Source organism: Columba livia, chromosome 2, assembly GCF_036013475.1.
Source record: "Columba livia isolate bColLiv1 breed racing homer chromosome 2, bColLiv1.pat.W.v2, whole genome shotgun sequence".
Taxonomy (NCBI): Eukaryota; Metazoa; Chordata; class Aves; order Columbiformes; family Columbidae; genus Columba; species Columba livia.
Genome location: NC_088603.1, coordinates 9,589,520 through 9,604,300, shown reverse-complemented (window position 1 = coordinate 9,604,300; position 14,781 = coordinate 9,589,520). Strand labels below are relative to the sequence as shown.

General features: G+C 38.5%; 1 protein-coding gene across 5 annotated transcripts in view; it reads right to left on the bottom strand.

The window, feature by feature from the left end:
* Positions 1-14,781, bottom strand: part of RBM33 (RNA binding motif protein 33) — a 101,409-nt gene that overhangs the window by 22,029 nt on the left and 64,599 nt on the right. For 4 of the 5 annotated variants that reach the window (XM_065050452.1, XM_065050455.1, XM_065050454.1 and 1 more), the window contains exon 15: positions 9,519-10,160. In XM_065050452.1, the coding sequence (XP_064906524.1) occupies positions 9,519-10,160 (642 nt within the window). Of the gene's footprint in view, positions 1-4,900; positions 5,436-9,518; positions 10,161-14,781 lie in introns of those variants that run through there. The other variant, XM_065050456.1, reaches the window with a different exon arrangement.

Below are 14,781 nucleotides of genomic sequence, written 5' to 3'. Positions count from 1 at the left end.
CCTGGTGTTCCCAGGACCCCCGGGTCCCTTTCCCCTACACTGCTCTCTAATGGATCATTCCCCAACTTATACCGGAACCTGGGGTTGTTCCTGCCCAGATTCAAGACTCTACACTTGCCCTTGTTATATTTCATTAAATTTTTCCCTGCCCAACTCTCCAGCCTGTCCAGGTCTCTGGCGTGTCAGCCACTCCTCCCAGCTTGGTGTCATAAAGGAAGGAATAAAGGAAGAATGTTTTTCTGTTATTGCCTACTACTTAATTTCTATATTAAACATCATTCTGACTTTCACGGTCTGAATTTCCATGTTTTACAAAAGGTCTACCTTCCTAACATATAGCCAGGAAAGAGTTCTCTTGAATGAAACTTTACCATTACTTGGTTAATTCTCGAGTAATGAAAATGCCTTTTTCTTTTTTTTGTGGCAGAAGTTCTGTTCAGAGCAAAGTATAAGAACTATCTTTCAAATTTCAAGTACTGCAAGATTGTTAGCGGTGCCAAAATGACAAGTTAATTTCAAATACTGTGTTTAATTAAATAAATCTCAAATGATTGAGGCAAAAGGATTTTATCTACATGGTGAATGGTTTTCAAACTTCTGCTGAGAAAGAGTCTACAGTTTGATCTGAAAACTGAACTGACAAAAAATAAATTATGCCATTCAGTGCCCATGAATTTTAGAACCTATTCCCTGATAGTTATCGAGGCTGGTTTTCAATAGCGAGACTCACTACATATATATATTTATATATGGATTCAGTGTTGTGTTCTGAGAAACATAAAGACCATTCTGTCAAATATTAGATCACAAATTCTAAAAGCAGAATTTTATGAGGGACTGCTTGAATTTAGCAAGCTGAAGCTCCCTGCTCTATCATAATCATTATGACAGTTTTACAATGAAGATGAAGTTTATTTGCCACCAACATTAGCAGGACAAATTTATTTATAACAAATGCTCTAAAATGTACTGATAAAAATGCCTATTGATACTGTCAGAGCTGCTTGCAATTTGACAGATCAAATCTTATTTTCATTCTTAAACCCCATGAAGGAATGGTATCACCAACGTGCATTCTGTAGTGAGCAAATTGATTAATCCCCCTCTATAGAAATCTCAACTCTTGATTACACCTATCAGACGTTAAGCAGCATTATTCTAGAGTGACAACACTTGACAAATTCCCAAACCATTTTTCTCAGCCTTTGTGGCCCTGCTAGCTTGTATTAACCCTGATGAAAAATTAATTTTCCTTATCTTCTGCTAAACCCCAAAATCCAAATCCGCCAAACTGGCAACTCTTTCTGTAAAGGTATTATGAAAACCTCTAAAAGATTAATTGCATGTCTTCAGGTGACATTAAATTAATTTCTGTACTCGTGACAGACATTTGATACTCCGTACTGAGAGGACAGATAACATTGTCAGGGTACACAGAAGGACAGTGGTGCGGTGTCCCAGGGCAGCCTCTTATGAATTCTCCTTTCGATAAGGCCATACTTCACTGTCACCGGCGCTGTTAGGGATCTTGCAGCCCATAGACCTCACTGCACAGGTTTCTATTAACTACGACAATGCTGTGTCTATCCACACAATCTTTATAAAGCTAATTCAAAAAAAATATATATCACTCAACAGTAAAGGGATGCGCATGCCAGATAAAGGAAATAAACTCGGGTTGATTTGTGTAAAAATAACACAGAAAAGCAAGATGTTTTCAACTTTTCTGAGATGCGCTATAACTCAAATTCTCTGTAGCGTGGAGAAGGTTTAAATCATGCAGGGAAATCTCAATCCAGAAATGTCTGGTAATTGATTTCCTTTAAGAAAGGAGATACCCCTCATCTGTTACAAGTTTAAGTCAATATTTCTAGAAATGAGTACCTCTACAGTATCACTGTAGTTAAGAGGGGAAAAAAAACAACCTTTGGGTTATTATATTCATCTTCGAGGACAAGAAAAATTACTATTCATCAGCTATACAGGTTTTCAGATGCAAACCTAAATTTTACTGATAGTGTGATGACTAAAGTTAAAAGAATACATATCTACACAAACAACTGTGATCCCCACATAACACAGAGAGAAAAACAGTAAAAGAAAAACCATGTAGAGCAAGACAGACTATAATCTAATATATCCAAATATTTTCTCACTGCAATTATCAGAATTGTATATTAAAGGCAAAATCCTAATAATTATCTGTTTCTCTTCGCCTGGTGCTCCAAATCCTTTACCATTTGGATACAGCCAGTTGACAGACAAGAAACCGCAACACTTGCCAAACATCCAACAACAGATGACACAACCAAGCCCTGTTCCCAAACTGCTGCAGATGTGTTTTTGATCTGTCAAATGTCAAAGAGAAACACCTGGAGACCTTTTTTCAAAGGCCTATTAAGACCTTTATAAGTCTTTTTTTTTAAAAAATTCAGACTAGAATACGCTACCCGATTAACACATATTTCATCATCAACAACCGGTTTAAGGCATACAAGTGGTACGGTTTTGACTCAGAGTATACAGAAGTAAGCTACACCAGGCTCCAGAAGTGGTAGAATAACCAAAGCATTCCCCGTTTACACCAGAAAAAAGACACTTCTAGTGCTGGCCAGTAAATTATGGGTTATTTTTCCCAGCCTAAAATATTCGTATGGGGCGAACTTACCTCAAATAAGAGCACCCAGACTAAGCAATGAATAACTAAAATGCAGAAACAGTTCCCTTCCCTTGATAAAAGGACATTTCTAAACGGCTGCAGCAAGCCAGGATGTGATGACTATCTTCTCGTCTGTGCCTAATGGTGTATGAAGAGTCAGACCAGCAGAAGAAAACATCTTGTGAAAAAAAGAAGCTAATTCCATTTAATCCCATGTAGTAACAGAATTCTTACCTTAAATATCTCCTCGCCTGCCTGAGAGGAGAACTAAGGCAGGAGAAGGACTGGCCAAAGAGACGTTAAGAGAATCCCGGCCATCCCTGTGCTACAGTGACATTTCACCGGGAGTGCCAGAAACACAGCTGATGAAACAGAAGCGACAAGCAATACCAGTGCTGAACCACAACTACGCCTTTTTCTAATACAATAATCCATCAGTTCATTACGAAAAAAATATAAACTGTGTCAAAGCTGCAGCAAAATCAAGGTTCTGGACTGGGCACGTAATTTCAGAAATACCTTGATTTTTATGTTTCTGTCTGCAAAATACATAGATGTCAATAAGTATGTTTTTGAGCAAAGTCTCCTGGTTCTCTTTTTGGTTGCCTGTCTCAGGGATAATTTTTTTACGCAGAGAATTTTAGCGAAGACTGGAGAGAAATCACCGAGAGAAAAGGTTCCTGTTGGAAAATTTCGGTGATTCCAAAGTTCTGATGGCCCAAAGCTCCTGAAGGAGCGTTTCCCAGCCAGACACCAGCTATGGCACAGAAAGCCAGTACTGGATATCGGAAATCAGCACAACTGGAGCCTCCTTTGTCACATCACATCTAGTTTTTCTAGTTCATCTTCCTTGAAGCTTAAAACTAATGGCAAGTCGGACTCCTCTGGCATTTTGCCTTAAGTTCCTTGCAGTCTTGACATGGAGAACCCACGTTACTTCCTTCCCCAACCACTCAGTGTCAGGATTCTCCCAACTCAGAGTCACCGCTGCACTAAAGGCATATTCCAAGTGGTCAAACTAATATACCATTTAACAGAGGCATATATGACTTTGCCAAATATTAAATTTAAATTGGACGAATCTTCATGTTTCCCTTCCAAGTTCAGAGATGGCATGCAATTAATTTTCACTTCAAAACTGGCTCCTCTTCGTAAGGTACTTCAACGGTGTTCCAGTTGCCTTTGGTCATTTCTCATCAGGAAATTGAGCTATTAGACACCAACATTGTATTTGCTGAATTTTGTACTACAATGCTTAGGATGGCAGGAAAGAATCTCCTTTGAGACTTAACAAGAGCAACAAGCAATAGCAAATGCCATAATTTTGGGGTGTCCAGGAGGAAGCAGCAATCTTCTTCGACGTACCATTTAAAAGTTTCCTAAGAAAAGGAGAGACCTGTTCTACAGTCTCCAATAGGAAATACTTTATTGCACTTGAGTTATCCACAGCAAAGTTAAATTCAATTTAGGTAGATATCTCTTCCCCCTTTTAAGGATTTTATTACAAACCCATAAAAAGTATCATCTACGTTTGGTTTGGTTGCCACCTTAAGTCCCTCTAGTTCCTAAATGGGTCCACACAGGCTCTTGCACTTCAATTTCCCAGTAACCAAACATGCCCCAAACAGCCTGCGTCACCAACTCCGAGCTATTTAATAATCCATCTCTATAGGAACCATCCTCACTGCATGTCTAGAGAACACAACAGGGCTTATTGCTCATTTCCAAATGTTTCATGAAAACACTACGCTTTTTGCATAACCAGAGTACCACAGGACTTCCTTTTTTTTGTCTTTTTTTTTTTTTGGGTGGAATTAAGAAATTAATGTCCATTTGTGAAATATTCCCAGAGTGAAATCTTGCAGGTTTTGGCCAGCAGAGTCCTTTTTCAACCGCATTTCCACCAGTACTGCTTCAAAGGTCTTGCCCATTTTGACATTCTCTAAGCGACAAACATGGTATTTGGGCATTCAGAGATTGTGGTTTCTGCAACCCCTTCAGCCCACTGCTGATAGAAAATGCATGTTATCCATACCTCCCTCAAATAGTGAGACATGAATGACATTCTGCTTCTTAAAAAGTAATAGAGTACGGTATTCAGCGAGAGCTCCTGTGTTGTTTCTCCCATCTGGCAGCCCTGCAGAGCTGGGTGAAGGGCTCTCTCAAGAACTTGTCATGCAGATGCCAAAAAACTTAGTGTTTGCAAATCCTGACATATTTAGATGAAAGGCGCTATAGAACTTTCAAGTCAAATATTTTAATTACACTTGAACATACACACACAAGCAGAAACAAGTACAAACATCAAGCAAATTTGGTTGATAAAAGTTACATTATCAAACAAGAATCATCTCAATCAGTATCTTTTTCCACATTTAGAAGACCACATTTATCTCTTACATTTCTCAGTTACTCTAGATATGAATAAAGTTGTCTATCTTCCATTCCAATTCTCTTGTTCTTTTTACAATCCGAAGACATTTTTTTTGTGACAGGCTTTTGAAACAAAAGAACTTGTCAACTCTTTCTTCAAGCTTTTCAGATGAAGTATCTCAGGTTTTCAGGAATTACGAGCACTAATAAGATATAGTTTCTAATCCAATAGGGAACACTGAGATTTTTACGTATTTTTATATATACGTATTTATGAAAAAAGCTCATTGTGCAGCTTTCCACAGAGACAGATTGGTGTGTTCTTGGTGCAGCATAAGAACCAGCATTTTCAGGCCTTTGGGACAGACACACATCTCTCTGAGCATGGCAGGCCATTTTCTGGCTAGAGAGAAATCACCCAACAACAATATAAGATAACCAAATGATACAGAGATTTAAAGATATTACCATTTCCCACAGAACCACCAACTAAACGAAAAACACATTCATATTTCATACGATTTTAAGATATTTAAGGCTGTAGCTGGTACAAACCTGTTCTTCCAGGATTAAAGACACTTCCAGTACATTGGGCTTAAGGAATTCAATTGCACTTGGTATTGGAACTATTTACCGACAGACTGATCACAGACCAAAGGAAACCACCACAAACAGCCAAGGTGTGAGAAAACATGTGCCATCAAGAGAGAGTGAAGGATGTTAGTGCTCAGAAATAGTCAAGAGATTTATAAGGAGGAAGACAGCCACGAAGAGCAATATAAAAATCTTTCCCATGTCTCGAAGTATAATAAGATTAGCCATAGATTCAGCAAGAAAATGTGGTTTGGTCACTAAGAAAACTCTCCTAAACATACAAGACACTGGAATAGGTGGCCAAAGAAATCTCCAGTAATGAGATCTCACAAAAAGGTTGGTAGAATCTGTCAGGAATGTTACACATGAGCACATTCTTAAGTGATTTACTAGGGTGTTTCTTCCCGACAAACAACATTCTACAATCTCATTGAGTTTATTCTTATGCATATCTTTAGGGTAGGCTCCAGGCTCCTCATCAAGACAGGAAAATCTCAGATGTTTTTCTTACCAGAATATGTATACTAGTATGAATACTCAGCAAATACGCTGAACTCCTTTCTCTGGAAAGGATGGCTCTGAAAACATGCCACACAAACTGAAGCAGACCAGATCCCTCCAAAGATGTTCGGGCCTTCATAAAAAACAAACCACCAAACTAAACTAAAACCAACCATAATAAACAAAATACCAAAACCCACAATTATAAATGTACCTAAACACTAAGCACTGCCTCATTTTCCAGGAACGTAGCATTTAAAGGAGTAATGAAAATTTAAAACTATTCACTGTAGTGCCATTCCTGCCTAAATTACAGAAGCGTTAGAAACGGATGGGCATATCAGTATTGGGGGGAATGGAATTTCTTCTAAAAGGCAGACAAAATCATTAAAGATGGTATATAATGTCACCTTGACATGCAGACGTATTCTGACACAGAAGAAAGGCTGAATCATTTTATACTTCTATTTTCTTTAAGAAGCCATAAACTAAGGCATCTTATTCGTCAGACAAAATGAACAAATCAAAGTATTTCTTGGAATTTAATTAGTAATTCTTACAATTCCAGAAAAAATATTTAAAAAGCAAAATCCTCTCAAGAGAGAACACTATGGAAACGGACGAAAGGCCATTTTACCTTCTTAAGCAACAAGGGACACTTCTACCTGGAGGTCACAGATCCTCAGGAGTTCTGCAATGCCCAGCAATATAAATAAATATCATTAGAATCTCAGACTGGGAAAGATACTGCCCTCAAGAGAACAAACCATTCTCTTCCTACAGTATTTGTACAATATATATCTCACCAATACACCAAGTATACCTCCTTAACAGTGAAACAAAAAACATCACCAGCAACACACTACCATTTAATCCTGTTCTATGGATAGTCCTACTAAACCTAGAATAGCCCTTGCTACCAGCTCCTGGTTTAGCTTAATTTGGTCTGGATAAAGTTACTAAAGGTCTGGCTTCAATCAGCTTCTTCAGTTGCCAGTTCTACCGCCGTCCTGTACCGTGCCTGGCAGGCTGGGACTTTCCAAGTCTTTACCAACATGAATCAAAGAGCTTTGAAAAAGAACCTCCATTTATTTAATCACGAGCCATTGCACTTGTCCATGGGATTTCAGAACATCGCTGCACTAAAGAGCTCTAGAAAGGAAAACAAGCTCAAGAGCAAGAGCAGAGCTGTTTAACTGCAGGATCAAGTCTGCACATGGATCAGAGATACCAGGCATCCCTTTGGCCAAAGGCAGGGAACGAGAGGAAGCACAATTAATATGCTAAGGAGAATGGTGAGAAAAATGAGATTTGGCTTTTGCTTTAAATTTAGAGTTTAGGCAAAAGTTGTGAAAATAAAGAAATAAAGCATGTGGCAGGACTAAACAGCAGAGACAGAAACTAAAGGTGATCTATGATCTTTATAGTATTAAGAGTCCAAGCAGCTTTTAATTCTTCTTTAAAGCACTGTCAAAACAGACAAGATTGACCCCCCGCCCCATTGCTCAATTTTTTTCCTTTTACCTGTGTGGTCAAAGAAATCAAGTCACAGATTCAGCTTGTCACTAACTGATTAAAAATTCATCAACTATCTCGATCAGTGTTAAACAGCTAATTGCAAAGCTTGCTTTTGTTCTTCTACAGTTGGAAGGAAAACTTAAAATGTCCATGGCAATATGGAAAAAGTAACAAAGGCTACAAGTGAAGAACCTGCTTTACCTTGCTAAAACCTCAGTATCTGAATGTTAAGAAGGACAGAGCAAAACTGCTTCTGTATAAATGAAAGAGGGCTTCCACATGCATTTAATGAAGCTAATTGCTCTTGCTTACCATGAGACTTATCTGAAACATATAATTTATGGTTTTCTGAAATAGAGCATTACGACAAAAACGATTTCATTGTTAACGCTACTGTGGGCACTGATAACCATTTGTTACGAAGAGCTGTACACAGTGGTGACTGGCATCATTTTCTTTCATCAGATAATAAAATAAGTTGTGCATGATTACTTTATTCCATTATTCATGAATAACAAACCTGCCAAACCTCTTGTAGGCCACTGGGATTCCTGCAGACTTATTTATATAAAAATATTTTTAGGCCAACAAAACCGATTTCTTTCAACTTTTTGTACTTTCTTCTTCTATACTTAAGTTACCATGTCTGAGGAATGAGACATCCCTATAGTCGGGTTACTGTCAGCTCTATGGAGTCAATAAGGCCCTTTATGTTCACATTTTGAAAGCCCACATGGTCGTTATACAGTTCACAATTTTAAGTGTATTTAAATTTTATGAGCTGTAGAAAAACATTTATAAAAAGTAGTTAAGACTTTGGCATTTCAACTTCTTCCCCATTTCTATAGAGTGAATCCTAGCCTCTGAGGTCTTGTTCAGTCCCTGCTAACACACTGTTCATTACAGATTTACGCAGCAGCCCTGCAAGTCTCCCTAATTAACGCTCTGAAAAATTTAAGAAGCATTTTTCCAAAAAAAAACCACCTCCAATGTACCACAGCATTAAACCACATTGAATACTTCCTTGCTCCTCGGCATAAACCTGAGGACAGATTTCACCCTGACAACACGATCTGGCTATGTCCTCTCATCTCAGTTTCTTCAGAGCCCTAACAAATTAACTTGTCTTTTCAATAAGACAGGAGAAATTTGGTCAAGATACTTTCTAACCAAATCCCCAGATCTTAAATATGCACATTGCCATCAAGACCAGCATTGTGAGTCCTCCACAACACCGGTGCTCAAGGGACACTCTGCAGATAATAGACCCCTCATCAAAAGATAAGGAAATCTCGTTTAGATGCAGAAGTGAATTGGTAACATTTTAAACCCAGCTTCTAACAGAAAACATCCCCCTGCAATGTACTGCTTTAATTAGTTTCATGACATGCTTCCCAAGAAAATAAAAACAATCTTCCCTTGAGTACAGAAACCACACTAACGCCAGCACCTGCACACAGTTAAATCAGGTGGCTTCAACTATCAGATAAGGAGAGCCTGGCATTTTAACTGAGCCTTAAGAACAGCCATCCGAGTCATTTTCTCTGACCAGTTATCAGAACTACCAACTGTAAGCAAGAGCTCAGTTGAGGAGTCTTTCAGACCCAAGTTACAACAAACTTAAAGAGGATTGTTTCTACGTGATTTCAGTGATAGCTGCATGGCAGTAAAGCATTACAGCAAACATTAATTTCTGAATAACTGCTAATAACTTACAGTTCTGAAAATACAAAATAAGGATTATTATCTCTGTTAAACCTGCTACTTCCCTCATCTGCTTTGGCCCATTTTTTATTTTGGGGTTACACAGAATGAAACACACAAAACCAAACCATGACAACACACACAAACGAGATGAGCCTTGAAAACTTACCCCTCCTGACAACTTAATCACCCTGACTTTGCTGCCGACATGGGGCCCATCGCCACTACCACTGTGTGTCCGCTGCATGACAGTCCTTTTCACGCCAGGTTTCGGCTCCTGGGGCCTTGCTTGTACGGAAGCCACTCGAGCAGTCTGTGTGCCGGGCAGCGACGCTGCAGCTGGTTTTGTCTGTAAGACTTTCTGCGGCGTCTGGGGCTGACTGGGAGCTACTGGTCTCGTCTGCCTCAGCTGCTTCACCGGCTTCACCTGCTGTCCTTGATACTGCATGTTCGTCCCGACCGGTGGGAAATCTGTGGGTTTGGGTTGGAGATTTGGGACTACCATATCTTGCTTTTTAACAAGGAGTCTGTTTTTCACATTTTGCCTGGTCTGAAAGCCAGAGTGGGGTATGTAAGGGCTGCCGTTGGTGGGATACTCAGAGGAGTCGTCCTCCTGCTGCATGTAGGACTGTTGTGTGGAAGGCTGTTGTTGCTGCTGCTGCTGCGCAAGTCTCTCGAGCAATTCTCGCTTTCTAGCACCAGCCTGCTGCTGCCGCCTCAGCTCCTTTTGTTTCAGAATTTCTTCTCTCAGCCGCTTCTGCTCTTCTATCTTCAAACGATACAATCTAGTTTCTTCATCCTCATCTGGATACTACAAAGGAAAATACAAATGAATTTATAAAATTCTCAACAAATGCCCAGCTCGGTCAAACCAGCGTTGAATTGTGGTTTCAGATGTCATAAAGCTGTAAGTGTCTCTGAAGGGGTTTTTAAATTATCCCTGACATCAAACTAAGACCATTAGTGGAGCATATCTCCTGGTAAGGTTTATTTGCTATTCATTACAGGCAAACAGCTCAAATCTGGTTTAGGACTTAGATATACTACTTCCTAGACAGAAGGGAAAAAAAAAAGCTCTTTAATACCAGTTGAAAAATCTTCTCAGAGCGCTAAAAAAAAATAAAACAAAGTTTTACAAATTGAAACTCATTTAGAAGTTCCTAAAACTAATTAAACTATTAATATAATTCAAGATATCAAAATATGTTTCAAATGGAAAGTAACAATACAGAGGCAACCCACTGTCACACAGGTTTTATCTTGCTCTCTTCTGACAAAGTAACAAAAGGTAGGGTGGTAAATGACCTGAAAGGCCCTGATTAGAACTATTGATTTTTCTCACAGAATTTTCAGCCTGATCTCAAACTCATTTGTCACACAATAATTGGTTATAATGAACAGCACAAGTCAATCTCTCTGACCTTGAACTCGTGCACTCTCTTCAGAATCAAAATGTTGCCAAATGCAGTGTTGGAATATTAATGGTATATCGAGAATGCCTTTAATATTCTAGCCCTGAGCCCTCTGGAAAATATTACACACCATCAAATAACCTTTCTTCAACTTTGGCACAGCGGGTTCTTATGAAAAGCTGTATGAAATGGGCAAAAGTCAAGGAAACACAGATGCTCATCATTCCGAAAAAGAAATCAAATTGCTCTTCTGATACAATCACATGCATTTTTCAAGAATACAAAGCATATTTTTTCATTATACTGTTTATTTTCAACGTTTGAAATATTAAGTTAGATACGTGTAGAGACTGCTTATAGATGGTAATGAGCATAACATTCTACTCAAGATATTAATCACCCCTAACACATATAGGCTCTCAGAGTAATGATACTTTGCATTTTGGTAAATTATAGCATAAAGTGTTTCTCAAAAACTGTGATTCCATGATGAACAGTTATTTACCCTGCAGTAACTTGGTGCAAGCTCTCCTCAACACAAATGCCATTTTTTGCACATATAGGACTCCAATGTGCAACCATTTCTTTTTAAATTCAAGTGCTTTTGTCCCTGGTAAATCCCAGAATGCCACACAGCCCAAGGGAAAAAGAAACAGCTGAACAGATCCAACCATGAAGTTGGTCACAGATATAAAAGCTCAGTAGACCAATACCTGTAATCATAGAATCCAGATGCACAAATCCTGAACATTCACTTCCTTCAGATGTAAATGCTTCTTCCCTGAGCACCTACTGATAAGGATTATTCCCACAGAGTCTAACAAATAGCTGCATGTCTCACACTACAATTCCACTCTAAACCATGGCTAATATAAGACTTTGACAAGACTGTTTTGTCTTGTTGGTGAGGTTTGTTTTTAAATATGGGCTATAGTTTCAAGATGAAGTCTAACACTGTCCTTTTTAAGAGAATACTTTATATACCAAAGGGTTCTGATCTTTCTCTATACTTTCCAGACTATGACGGTGGTGATGAATGGCTAATCATTTTAACAACTAGATTACAGGTCCTTACTGATGGATGGAAACAGGAACGTATTCCTAACAAGCTAAAATTGGTAGTAGTAGGAAATTCAAAATTTCATCTGATATGAAAACTGCAGATGCTGCACTGTCATTAAAAAAAAAATAAATAAGGCCTTTAGAAAATATAGTGAAAGAATAAGACCCTTAAATATAGTTTGCATAAGACAACAGAATACAGGTAAGCTCCAAACAAGAGGAGGATGTGCTGTTATGCAGATGCTGATGCAATGAATAAAATTTTCAGTCACTTTCAGAGACAGTAAATATCTCAATTGCTGAAATAGTCCAAACACAAAACCTCCTCCATTGAACTTAATAAATTAGTTTACTCACCTGCTTTGCTTTAGATCAGAATATTCTACATTTTACGAAATTTACCTTTGGAAGTAGACTGTATTTTTTAATTTATGTTCAATTAAGAGTGTCAATACCAGCAAGAACCTGCATGAGACCAGTTCTTCTATCAGCTTTATTAGCAGGGACCTGTCTGCTCATATTATCATGTAACCAGTTCTGAAGGCCTTGGATCATGATCTAGTAAGTACAAAACACTAACTCAGAGGCTACATATATAGCAGCACAGAGATGTGACTTTGTGGCACACTTCGGTGGGTCTTGCCAGCAGGCAAGAAAAGAACATTCTGTGCGACTCTGACCAACACGTCTGTTCAGCATGGACAGATAAACTGGTTTAAACTACACTTGCATTAAATGCAGAAGAAAACTGACAAAACTATATTACTGACACATATGAAGTTAGAGGAATGCTTAGCAGAATCTTCAGGCAACTTGATCTAAAATATAATCTTGAAATTATCCTTTCAGGAACTCAACTCAATACTTAGGAAATCGGTATGGATCCTAAGAAGCCAAATCCTTCTTTGAAACCAAGGTCCAAGAGCTCTGAGGTTGTATGACAACTGCAGATCAGCCCATTGACAAACTACAGGTAGAGTTAAATCCTTCAGCTTTATAAACATTTTGCTACTATGATTCTCAGTAAAACACTTTTGCAGCTAGAGTAAGGCAAAAAATATAATTACTCTGTGATCATTAACAAAATATTTGAATTGGGAGTCAGGTTTTATTTGAATTAGTTGAGCAATGACTCAACAGTACAGATTCAGAATGGGCAAACTTCTCACTAGGCTGAAAACAAGGGCACTTAAATCCTCTGCTTCTTAGCCAGAGACACAAGGCAGTTCCCTTGGTTTTGTGGAGAGGGTTTTTTTGTTGGGTTTCATAGTGGGTTGTTTTTGTTTGGTTTGTTGTTGTTTAAGGGCTTGTGTGTACTTACACTTGGTTGGTTGTTTTTTAAAACAGAGATACTCAGATGTGTTTGAACAGTTCTTGAACACAACACATCTCCTTGTAGTCTGAGGGGAAGACCTAACAGTTTTCTTTTGCCTTAAGGTCCAAAGAAGCTTTGATGGAAAGTGCTAAAAGAAAATGTTCCAGGCTGGTTTTCTGAGTGTAACTGAAGAGCAGCTGTCCCACATCATTCTCCAGGAGAACTACTGATTAAGGAAAAGACAGCGAAGACATGCTCTAAAACAACGGACTAAGCTTTCTACTGTAATTCAAGTCCTTGCTTGATTTAAAAAACAAACAAATAAACCACACATTTTTAGAGGTCTGCAGGTTTTATTAGTAGTTAATAGAATTAAATGCAGAGTCCTAAGAACCAGATACTACGAGTGTTCTGGCTTGCTATCAGGAGACAAAAAAAAGGAATCATGCAACCAGGCTCACCCATGTCTCTCAGTAGAATGGGTGCAAGGACACAGCAAAATGGTTTGATCTGTGCCATACACAAAAGCTGTTCAGCAGGTTTGTTTTTTATCATGCCCTCCCACCGTGGTAACATTAGAAACAAAAAAATTTGTCCAAAATTTCATGACAAGTCTTCATTAAAGGTAGAGCCAGATCCAAATTACATCATTTGGCTGCTTATCTTCAAAACCACAAAGTGTCTTAAATAAAGACACCTACATACACGTAATATGTTTCACATTACTGATTGTATCAGCTCCTGAGCCCTAGGAAGGTGTGAGTCGCCCTACTGAACACGGGTGATGTGCGCCTTGGACAAACAGAGGAGAATTAAGAAGGAGGTTAGAAGTTGCTCGGAGAAGCACACTCCCCTCTTGAGATCTCTCAACTGGAAAAAGACTGTGACAAGAAGAATCTTCAAGACAAGGAGGCACCATTATCCAAATTTGGAAATCAAACCTGCTTAGACTACAGAAAACTCAAATTTAGACGCGTACAATTTTTCAGGTAGTTCATTTCCAACAATATGAAAAGGATTTAGATACATTTGCTCCAATAGCAATGTAGCAACTATTTTCCATTTTGCAAGTCATTTTTAAAAAGAGACAGTAACATAAAACCCAACAACCCAACTTAAAATTTACTGGATTTGGGAGACTGGAACATGAAAGTTTGAAATATGAGTGGTAATATCATTACACCTATGATCATACAGCACTTTACTAAATTCTCTCCTGTTCTGAGCGCAAATATATCCATTTATTCTAAGATTCACATCACCTTTCTACATTCTCCCTCTTCTCTAAACTCAAAAATGCTTAATATCACCTTATTCCCTCTTATCCTAAACTGACTTCAGCATGACCAGAATGAGGCCCACAGATATCACCCATACTTGCCAGCTTCATTCACATACGGTTTTTCAGACTGAGAATATGCAAGTGCAAATCTTGGAGATTAACGGCTATTCTAAAAAGATGAAGGCATTTAAAGACAGTATTTCGCAGCCTTACAGGAACATGAGCACACCATTAGGAAAGCAGAAATACAGTTTTTAATCTTGTAGTCACTCAGGTTGCAAACCTTTCAAATATCTATTTTGAAAGCGAACAAAACCTTTGATAGCCAATACTGCTATTTTTTTGGTGCTTCCTGAATGAT